The sequence below is a fragment of the Phyllopteryx taeniolatus genome, chromosome 17 (assembly GCF_024500385.1).
Source record: "Phyllopteryx taeniolatus isolate TA_2022b chromosome 17, UOR_Ptae_1.2, whole genome shotgun sequence".
In the NCBI taxonomy this organism is placed as follows: Eukaryota; Metazoa; Chordata; class Actinopteri; order Syngnathiformes; family Syngnathidae; genus Phyllopteryx; species Phyllopteryx taeniolatus.
Window position 1 is genome coordinate 12777467 of NC_084518.1, and position 11572 is coordinate 12789038.

The window sequence follows — 11572 nt, forward strand, 5'->3', positions numbered from 1 at the left end:
TTGGGCACTTATGTGGTCCGTGGGGGGTAGCTGATGCCAACTGGCAGAATGTTAGTGACACCAGTGTTTTGAGGTGGAGAGCTGTAATATAAACACTGAATTTCAAGGCAATCACATAAAAAGACACTACCATATATGAATAAAAAATATTTTAATACTTCATCATCATCACATAAAGCAAAAACACTTGCTGACAATTGTATTAGTGTAATATGTAACATAGATTTTGTTAGTGTGTTTTCATCTTTTCAAAAATGAATTATCTAAGGCGGCACGGTGGACGACTGGTTAGAGCGTCAGCCTCACAGTTCTGAGGTGCGGGGTTCAATCCCCGTCCCCACCTGTGTGGAGTTTGCATGTTCTCCCCGTGCCTGCGTAGGTTTTCTCCGGGCACTCCGGTTTCCTCCCACATCCCAAAAACATGCATTAATTGGAGACTCTAAATTGCCCGTAGGCATGACTGTGAGTGCGAATGGTTGTTTGTTTCGATGTGCCCTGCGATTGGCTGGCAACCAGTTCAGGGTGTACCCCGCCTCCTGCCCGATGACAGCTGGGATAGGCTCCAGCACGCCCGCGACCCTAGTGAGGAGAAGCGGCTCAGAAAATGGATGGATGGATGAATTATCTAACAGAAGTCACGTGTGTCTAAAGCTGTCTTGCAGTGCGGGATGCAAAATGTTCGGAAACAAACTGGAATTTTACAGCCTGATCAATTATACATGACCAACTACGGTCCACTTAAGATCAAATTCAACTGTGTAAAACATGTTCAGAAAGTCACTTTAAATGCTATAGGGTTTTTGGCATACACTATTAACAGAGGTGAGAAAAACAGCTAACCAAGCTGTGAATGGGTTATTGAGTTAAACCTTTCCTGCAGCCATGTCAACCACAACCCAATGAATGTAAATATAAAAATCACATCGTTTTGCACAAATGGTAAACATTTTAGACAACCATTTAACTGTGTTGTTAACTGAAACAATTGAACTATTGGGACTGGTCTAAATTTGTCATTGATCTATTTAATAGTAATATTAGAAAACAATCCCCAATCTATTTTGGTTAATCAGAATTCAACAATAACAGAGTAATTTATGATGTATTATATTCTGTGGGTCACAGCTAAGACGTTAAAGGAGAAAGGATATTTCCCCCGCCCCCCGATTGGAAACATCCCACGTGTTTTAATGACGTCTGTAACATAGCTGATGCATTATCTGGTTTAAGCCAAAACTTATTAAGTAACTAAAACAAACATTAGTTTCACCGTTAAAGCAACCATTCCAACAACCAAACATGGCTCGGTCGGGACTCGGGAACCTGAGAAAGAAAGATGTGAGTGATGGAATGCTACAATGTAGATGGCCATTTTATGTGAAAAATACATAAATGGTTACTGCTGATTTTCTTTAGCTCATAGAGTAGCAGAAGGCCGCCATATGCATTAAATGCATTTGGCCACCTCCCTGCCACTTCATGCAACACCGGAGACCCAGAACAGGGTGGTCAAGACATCATCCAAATAACACATCCGTTAGCAAAAGATCACCATTTCTGATCACCATCGTCCGACATTCTCCACCCACTTCATCCTAGCTGAACGTCGCCCACTAGTGGAAGCATTGCTTGGCTGGACACTGAGACGTAGCGTGGGTCCAGTTGGGGCACAAAACCCTGAAAGTCCCTGGAGGACTGAGTGCCAAAAACATCCAGCAGCTGTCTGTTCATCATACCAAACCTACAAGGCAAAATATCATCATCGAATAAGTAGTATGAACAACATTAGCAACTTAATAATTGCTCAGTGTAGAGCAGGAGTGTAAAAACCTTTTGTACTCAAGGGCAATTGGATTTTTAAAACAGATGGTCCGGGTAATTTGTAAATGAGGTTTAAAAAAAAGTGTGTATAATACTTTATTTCAACAATAACATTATTTATGCACATTGTGGTCTTTACAATTTCATTATATTTAATTAACCAAATATGTCATAAGATGAAAACAAAATTGTTTATTTTACAAATACTTCACAGTATTTTGGATAAAACATTTATTTTAACGATAAGATAATTCATGTTCATTTTAAAAATTGTTATTATAATTAATTACATGATAATGAATCAACCATTTATTAAGCTAAAAATAAATTGGTAATTTTATTAATATTTTTGTTTCTCATGTGAAATTGTATATTTTAATAATAAAATAAAAGAATCACATTTATTAATCCAATTATTTTTTATATTTAATCTTATTATAGTTAACTAATATTTAGTTTAGAAAAATGTCAAATATATATATATATATATATATATATATATATATATATATATATATGACATTTTTTATTTGGAATAAATTAACCTTTATTTGAGATAAAATAATACAAAAATAAATAAAGCTATAAATACATTTTAATTTACCAATTTTAGAGAAAACAGATACATCGATGCAATATTACAGGACTTTTGATAATATAAATGCTTTTTGGTAAGCCAAACTAAAGAACGTATATGTTGTCCATGGACCATACTTTGGCCATCATTGGCTATATCGATACTCTCCTTTTGGATTTACCACCTAAAAATTAAACACAAATCCATCTTACCTGCCCTTAGTGAGACGCAGAAGAAACTTCCAGTAAGCAGGCCGAACATTTTGCACCTCCATCACAGCCTAATAATGACAACAATTTAACTTCACGCATCCTGTTTAAGGGATACCCATTTGTATGGTGTGATGGTGTGTCACTCACAGCTTGAAAACAAATTGCGGTGGAGATGCTGTAGAGATATGTGTCCGCTTGTGGGAAGTAAGGGAAGTGGCCGGCCTCGATGCCCTTGAAGTACAAGGTCTGTGGGAGAGGGGAGGTTATCGCGTGTTCTGTTACTGATGAACTCCACACAACAGATAAGATTAAGAGGAGCAACAAACATTGTGTAGTGGCATGCTGGCAAAATGGACATCCTCTTTACTGCAATAACCACGACGCACTGAACAAATAACTCATAAGGAACAAAGCCATAAAATTCTAAGTTAATGATTATTTGCTAAAAACAATCAAGTTTATCAGTTTGAACATTAAATATCTTGTCTTTGTAGTGTATTCAATTGAATATAGGTTGAACATGATTTGCATATCATTGTATTCTGTTTTTATTTATGTTTAACACAACGTCCCAACTTCATTGGAATCGCGGTTGTACTTTTAATATGATACGGCTCGCAAGCAGGCAACAAAAACGTTATGTAGCCTAGCAAGGTAGTGCTAGCACTAATGGTTGTATGTAAACATGCCGCCGTTCTGTCAAATCATGCTCTAAAGTTTCAGTGTGGGTGAGGTAATTTAATTACAGTAAGTTAGCACCCATTACTTCTGTCATGTTGTAATGTTGGTTTGACCTGACTGATTAGAATACACGATCTGACTAGAGCAGTGATTTCCAACCTTTATGGAGCCAAGGAACATATTTTACAATTGAAAAATCTCACGGCACACCAACAAACAAAAATGTCACAAAAAGTGGATACATTAATTACTCTATGTACTTCCTGCCATCTAATAGAAGACCATTCATTTGTTCTGTCTGTCACTATGCCTCACTGGCATAAATGGATGAACAAAGACACATTATTTCTTGTAAAAAAAAATTTGGGGGGGCAATTACATAACATTTTATAATTTCCCACGGCACACCTGAAGAGCGCTCATGGCACACTAACGTGCCCCGCCTGGCACATTGGTTGAGAATCACTCCTCTAAACGCTCCCAACTCAACTATGAACTAAATGTTCCCACTTCCCACGTATTCATATATAAAGAGGGTAATTTTTACCTCCACCAGCTTAGAGAAGAGATACATGGATATGGACGTGCTCTTGTAGAAGAACATGGAGATTCCCGCCAGGAAGCCTGGGAAGGCCGAGGAGAAACATGACAGACGTTACATAATGAAAATTGATTATTCAAATGCGATAAGTGTTGACTTACCGGCCACCAACGCATGGAGCTCATCGTCAATATCGCGCAACCAACGAAGCAAGCAGCTTGCTCCCTGAATGAACCAGAAAGGGACTTTAAAAAAATTAAATTAATTTAAAATTAAAAAACCTACGTTCACACTGCACTGGCATGAATGATGACCAATCTTTTCATGTAGTCATTCACATTACAAATACAATGCGACTTCTACTGTGGACGGAATGAGTTTGTGACATCTCACACACATGCGCACAAAACAGGACGTCACATTGCGCATACACACAAACACGAGGCGCCTTGTTTAGGGAAGTAAATAAGGCCCCACGTGCTGGTCTAGGATTTTGTGCAATCAGTGCCAACATTTTCTTATGTTTATCAGTTCTAGATAGTCATTCACATTACAAATACAATGCAACTTCTACTGTGGACGGAATGAGTTTGTGACATCTCACACACATGCGCACAAAACAGGACGTCACATTGCGCATACACACAAACACAAGGCGCCTTGTTTAGGGAAGTAAATAAGGCCCCACGTGCTGGTCTAGGAGTTTGTGATATCAGTGCCAACATTTTCTTATGTTTATCAGTTCTAAATGCATCTTCTTTTCGCCACTGACTGTTTTCTTCTTCTTCGTCCGGCTTTGCTTTTGTGACGTGCCTGTTTTGTTGAAAAATTGTGACGTTTGTCACCTTTTGATGAAGTATAGGTCCGATTAGTGCAACTTGCACATCCATATTGCACTCGCATCGGATACATATCTGATTTATATTTTTTGAAAAATCTGAATTGTACTGTTCACATTAACATGAAAAACATTAAGATATGTCGCATATGGGCAAAAAATTTAAAATAAATACAATAAAAAAGAGCAAAAAGAATTGACCTGCAGTGCGGCCCCGCAAAAAATAAACATGTACCTTGTAGATGCTGACAAAAGAGCCCAAAAAGGCCCCGAGCTGGAAGTTGTCTTTGTTGTAGAAGAGGGAAGGTAGCCGTGAGGGTTTCGAGAAGACGTACCGGAACGCCGAGGGCACTTTAAGGCAGCACTGAATCAAGTAGCCAACACTAAACATCCTCACAAAACCCTGAGTAGAAAGAGAAGATTACATAAATCTGTGTTGTCCGTTAAAAATTGTGAGTATCACAAATAAATAATTAAATGCAGTGACTTACTTTAATGCAGTACGAAATGCAGCTGTCATGATGATGTTTACAATATCTGTGTTTTGGACCTTGTTTGCATCTGGATAATTACAGAAATGCAAAGATGAAAAAAACTAAAATACATATCTGTTGAGTACTACCATATATTTGCTGTATGTATCGATAATGATTAACATATCCCATTGGCAATCCAAAAGTGTCAAACTTGAATCCAAATACCTTACACAAAAAACTGACTTTAATCCAAAGTGCTCCAAGTGGGACACAACGAGTGTGTGTGAGAGCGTGTTCCCTCACATTGACTCCAGCAGTTCCCTGGTGTAGGCTGGCAAAGATCTGCTCCTCGAGTCGCGTCGTAATGCTGAGACGTGTGAAGGCTCAGTCTCTGAGGTGGCTGACGCCTCTTGCGGAGTTGCGGCAACCTGTTCGGCCAGAACAGAGTGAGATGGGATCTCTTCCTTGCCGATGATGAATCTGAAAGTAGGAGAATATGCACCAGAAGTATAAAATTTTCTGATGATCAGTCTAAATCAGTTAAGCAGAGCAACTTACTTTAATGCTGAGAACGCAAAGCCTTTAAGGCTATCTTTACTCCTGCAGGACAATACACACACATTTCATATTAATAATCATATTGAGCTATGTGAACATGTTCCACTGATAGGATCTGACCTGAAGAGGAACATGTAGAGGGATGCAGTTATGCAGAAGAGGAGCACCTAAAGTGGAGAAACCCAAAAAGAAGGTATTTGGAGAATGAAGACTATCAGAAAAGGCTTTCCCAATCGTGTGACCAAAAAAGCTTGTTTTTCCTCTTACCTCTCCATGTTTGATAGGTTTGATGAGGCCCCGCGTCATGGCCATGCGGAACAAGGTTTCAGTTGCCTGCAAATAGACAACACATACTCAATTATACATCCCTATTTGTTTGTGTCATTATTTCCACTGTACAAATGTATTGCATTATTGATAGGAATCAAAAACAAATGGTCACACTGTGTGTTTCAAAAGGGGAGGCAATTGTTCATTCACATCTTCAAATAAATTCCTTGTACTTTCTGCAGATTGAAAAAATGGTTAATGAACACAGCAGTACTTACGAGATTTGTCATGTATATTGTGAGAAGTCCTCTCCTGCACAAGGAAAATATGTCAACAAAGGACAGAATTAAGACATAGTAAAGAACTTGAAAGCAGAATTTATGCAGGAGGAGGGCATGAATTATGGTAAACATCAAATAACAATCTTACCTGCTCTTACGCTCCAGGAGAATAGCGATATAGGAGGCGGGCAGGGCCGAGCCAAACCCAGCGGACCAGGAATAAAACCCTCCCAGCAGTTTCCTACAGCGGAAATGTTCAACTTTATTGCTTGACTACGTGTGCGAAGAGCTAAACGTTTTCACTGCACATGATAGCGTTGCCATTTTTTAATCGATTCAGTGAAATAAAACGTGTTTGGGATGGGTGAGCCATTATCTAAACAAAGAATTACTGATGAGCACCAGACAGAAAAGCAATGATTTCATGGCCACACTTCCTTTTTCTATTATTTTCCAGTATCATTCGGACAGACGTGAGGTCATCACTGCAGCATTTTACAGCTGAGGCAGCTTTTGTGTAATATTATTTCCTTGACCATGGCTTGCCAACTGACATTGGAGCAACGTTGCAGAATTGCCCCTAGGCAAGAGGTTTTTCTGTCCCTGACTGCAGGCGCTGGTTTTGCTTTAGTTTTGAGGCTGTCAAAATGCTCCAAAACGCCTAAGTACAATTTTTGCATCTATGGTAAGTTTCTCAAAACAGGATCTGCTCTTGACAAACCATGCAGCGGAAGGTCTGCTGCTACCAGCTATGAAAAAAACACTGAACTCTTAGGGCAGTGTTCACGCAAAGCCAGGGAATGTCCATCTGGAGAGTTGCACTGGATTGAACTGCAGTCAGAGACAGAAAAACATCCTTTTACGTAACAGATTTGCAACGCTGCTCCAATATCAAATGGTGAGTCATGGGTAAGGGAATGATATGCTTACAATAACTGTGAAGCGAAAGCTGTCAAAGCCTGATGGCCTTAAATCTGTCTAAATGATTATTGAAAAAAAATTGTACAGTCACTTTTGGAACACACTGTGTATAAAAATTAATACAAATAATGATTATTAATAGGAAACTATTAAGTAACTATAAAGTGATGACGGCTAATTTTGCCCGATACATTTGGCCACAGGCTTTTTTGTTTGTTTTGTTTCTTCTCAGGACAAACACGCTTATTGATTCCTTTATCAGTGTTGGTGTGTGTTTTCAACAAGATGTGGCAGTAAAGAGAAGGAAATACTGGCTGAATTCCAAGAATACCATGAATACATGAGTCATTCACAGCATTCTCGTCATGCCACTTCTTCACACACGCACTATCTACATTCAACCAACTCACCACGGACTGTGACTTTGCATGATTTATTTCTTTTGACAAAGAAACTGATATAAAATGCCAAAACTGGAATGAGCATGTGTTCTGCAGGAGTGATAAAGATAGTGACTGCTTCGGGAGGAAACTAACCTGAGAATACAGAAGAAGAATATATAGAGACCTCCATTGGCAGTGAGGAAAGAGGTAGACTGTAAAATCTCAGGAAGAAGCCTTTTGAAGTAGTAATCCTTCTTCCTTCTCCTAAGAATAGCTGCTATCTGTTGGGTGAGGTGAGAGAGGGCTGTCAACATCGAGCCATTTGAGTTGAGAAAACTTTTTTTTTTTTGTCTTTTGTCTCTAACTCTTGACAATGCTCATATTCAGTGAATGGTTTATTCTACAGCGTACTATATGTACTTGTCTGCGAGAGACGTTTGAACAGGAACTGGATTTGGGAGACAATATTGACACTTTGTTCTCAACATGAAGCCAGGTTTGTTGAGCATCTCCGCGAACCTTCGGCGTCACAAACGTGGCTTAGTATAAAGAAAAGTTAGTCAGTCTTCAAACATTGCCAGAACTCGAGTATGCTAAGCTATCATTAGCTGCTAACGTAGGAGCGGTGAAACGGCACAACTCACCACGTAAAGCGGGGCATATATTTTGAAGGACACCTCCAGCGCGCCCCTCGTTATGTCCACGCAGGACTGCATACACGACGGGTTCCAGGTGTGACCGACTTCATAGCAGTTGTGCGTTATCTTGCTGAGGGCGGCCATCGCTGTCTCGCTTGCTAGCCGAGTGACAGCCTGAGCCGAGTGGGGCGTACCCGCGTCGACGTGCGCGCTCACGTTGCGCGACCCCGCTTGCGTCAAAGCCATAACGAGAAAGGCAAAAAAAAAATGGCAATGTATGTTTTGCAGGTCATGGTGCCGCACACTGCACATGCTACCGGTCACGGAAATCACAATGATATTTAGCATATTAGCATATTAAAGCATGTATTATATCCATTCATCCATCCATCCATTTTCTAGCGCTTATCCGAGGTCGGATCGCGGGGGCAGTAGCTTTAGCAGGGACGCCCAGACTTCCCTCTCCCCAGCCACCTCATCCAGCTCTTCTGGGGGGATCCTGAGGCGTTCCCAGGCCAGCCGAAGGATGTAGTCTCTCCAGCGTGTCCTGGGTAGTCCCCGGGGTCTCCTCCCGGTGGGACGTGCCCGGAACACCTCACCAGGGAGGCGTCCGGGAGGCATCCCAATCAGATGCCCCAGCCACCTGTTGAAGGAGGGTTTTCTCCGCCAGTCCTTCGCGTGTTCGTTGAATTTCGGATGGTGAGAAGGTTGGTCAGAATCAGAGACTGGAAATGAACTTCTTTAAGATCTTTATTGCAGAATATTCTGGGCACAAATGTACTACAGGCAAAGGCTGCAGCTTCTCAAATATGCTCAAATGTGCGCTTTTTCAGCGTTCAGTGTGAGATTATATACAGTGTTCAGGGCGGTGTTTAAAACTTGAGCAGGGCGGATCCAAGGCCGCAGCAATATCTCTTCTTGGCACAAACATCCTCCAAGGCCGTTTTTGGATGCGCCCTGCTGACATGTACTTTCACAGTTGCGCAATTATCAGAACATTTTGCTACCGAGGTTAGGTTGCACAACATAACAGTGCTCAAATAAGTCTATGTATGATCATGGCATCAGTATATCGCGTGCGAGGGCCTTCACACCTCATCTGGAGCAGCGACCAGGACAAATACCACACTGCTCCTCCTGAATCTGAGATTCAACTTCCCGACGGACCCTCCTCTCCAGCACCCCTGAATAGACCTTACCAGGGAGGCTGAGGAGTGTGATCCCCCTGTAGTTGGAACACACCCTCCGGTCCCCCTTCTTAAAAAGGGGGAACACCACCCCAGTCTGCCAATCCAGAGGCACTGTCCCCGATGTCCACTCGATGTTGCAGAGGCGTGTTAACCAGGACAGCCCCACAACATCCAGAGCCTTGCCCCCAGCACTCCCACCAAGGACTCCAAAAAGGGTGGGTACTCTGAACTGCTGTTTGGTGAATAGGCACAAACAACAGACAGGAACCGTCCCCCCACCCGAAGGCGGAGGGAGGCTACCCTCTCGTCCACCGGGGTGAACCCCAACGTAGAGGCCCCGAGCCGGGGAGCAATAAGTATACCCACACCTGCTCGCCGCCTCTCACCGTGGGCAACTCCAGAGTGGAAGAGAGTCCAACCCCTCTCGAGAGGACTGGTACCAGAGCCCAAGATGTGCGTGGAGGCGAGTCCGACTATATCTGGTCGGAACTTCTCAACCTCACACACCAGCTCAGGCTCCTTCCCTCCCAGAGAGGTAACATTCCACGTCCCTAGAACTAGCTTCTGTAGCCGGGGATCGGATCGCCAAGGTCCATGCCTTCGGCCACCGCCCAGCTCGCACTGCACCTGACCCCCATGGCACCTCCCACAGGTGGTGAGCCAATGGGATGGGGGACCCACGTTACCCTTTCGGGGTGTGCCCGGCCACCAGGCGCTTGCCTTCGAGCCCCACCTCCAGGCCTGGCTCCAGAGGGGGGCCCCAGTGACCCGCATCCGGGCAAGGGAAACCTGAGTCCATTTTTGTCATCATCATAAGGGGTCTTTGAGGCGTGCTTTGTCTGGTCCCTCACCTAGAACCTGTTTGCCATGGGTGACCCTGCCAGGGGCATAAAGCCCCAGACAACTTAGCTCCTAGGATCATTGGGACACACAAACCCCTCCACCACGATAAGGTGACGGCTCAAGGAGGGGGCATGTATTCTGGTTAATAATAATTATAGTACTGTATTTCTGTATTTCATTCTTCATTCCTTTATATTGTTCTTTTATTCCTGTAAAGTGACATTATACTGACATGAAAGGCAGGCTGTAAATCAACAATTATTATTACTATTATGATGATGATTAAAAAATGTAAACTAATAATTGCAAATATACATAAATAATGTCATGCATTAGTCAGACATGTATTACAAAGCATGCAAGGGATATTTTTTTTTGGTTTGTTTCAATCAATCGCAATAGTTATAAATTAAAATATGGTAAATAGGTACAATTATGGTACAATAACTACCGAGGTTGGGTTAGTCCATTTTCTGAGCTGCTTCTCCTCACTAGGGTCGCGGGCGTGCTGGAGCCTATCCCACCTGTCATCGGGCAGGAGGCGGGGTACACCCCGAACTGGTTGCCAGCCAATCGCAGGGCACACATAAACAAACAACCATTCGCACTCAAAGTCACACCTACGGGCAATTTTGAGACTTCAATTAACCTACCATGCATGTTTTTGGGGATGTGGGAGGAAACCGGAGTGCCTGGAGAAAACCCACGCAGGCACGGGGAGAACATGCAAACTCCACACAGGCGGGGCCAGGGATTGAACCCGGGTCCTCAGAACTGTGAGGCTGACGCTCTAACCAGTCGGCCACTGTGCCGCGGTACAATAACTATAACAAGAATATGTCAAACTGCTAAACACTGGTGATTTTCTAGATTAGAAAGAAACCTTTAAATGCATGTAACCTTGAATTATATGATAGAACATTTTTCTATCTCAAAATCAAAATTATATTTAATAAGCAAGTTAAAAAAAATACTACGACAAATGTTACTCACCTTTAACATTTGTATGATGAAAACTGGATCCCATATACCATACTTATCAATTCTGGGTCAAAATAAAAAGGGGTAATAAGAATGGATCCCAAGAGCTAAAGTCTCGGGAGTTTAAGTGGGTGCCATGGTGGTGCCACAAAACACAATCAACTCCTCAGTGTAAAGGACTTCAGGTGAGCACAGGACAGTATAGTATAAAATCATAATCTACATACTGACTCATCATTACATTTTACCAGGAGTGCATTACGCTGTATCGCTACATATGTAATGCACACATATGCACAGTAGATGTCAGCATCGCATCTTCAAATGAAATGTACAGTCTTGCCATTGCTTCAGCTACTGA

The 11572-nt window shown here is 42.1% G+C and overlaps 1 protein-coding gene across 2 annotated transcripts; it reads right to left on the minus strand.

The window, feature by feature from the left end:
* Positions 1 to 134: 134 nt before the first annotated feature.
* On the minus strand, positions 135 to 9028 carry tmem135 (transmembrane protein 135). Of its 2 annotated transcripts, XM_061751211.1 has the most exons (16): positions 8204 to 9028; positions 7713 to 7840; positions 6404 to 6496; positions 6253 to 6286; positions 5972 to 6037; positions 5825 to 5871; positions 5705 to 5746; positions 5450 to 5626; positions 5162 to 5231; positions 4906 to 5073; positions 3994 to 4057; positions 3839 to 3915; positions 2758 to 2856; positions 2611 to 2678; positions 1553 to 1741; positions 135 to 579 (listed from the first exon to the last, which is right to left on the minus strand). In XM_061751211.1, the coding sequence occupies exons 1-15, from the start codon at positions 8543 to 8545 to the stop codon at positions 1591 to 1593; spliced, it is 1626 nt and encodes a 541-aa protein (XP_061607195.1). In that variant the 5' UTR covers positions 8546 to 9028; the 3' UTR covers positions 135 to 579; positions 1553 to 1590. The 2 variants fall into 2 exon arrangements, with proteins under 2 accessions (XP_061607195.1, XP_061607194.1); XM_061751210.1 differs by having other exon boundaries at positions 135 to 1741.
* Between the last annotated feature and the right edge of the window lie 2544 nt (positions 9029 to 11572).

Bases quoted from the DNA above. Each gene is read 5' to 3' on its own strand.
- tmem135 (XM_061751211.1), bottom strand. From the start codon at position 8,545: ATGCTAAATATCATTGTGATTTCCGTGACCGGTAGCATGTGCAGTGTG. The intron at 5,074-5,161 runs GTAAGTCACTGC...CTTTCTACTCAG, and splicing joins GCATTTCGTACTGCATTAAA to GGTTTTGTGAGGATGTTTAG. The intron at 4,058-4,905 runs GTACATGTTTAT...TGGTTCATTCAG, and splicing joins CTTTTGTCAGCATCTACAAG to GGAGCAAGCTGCTTGCTTCG.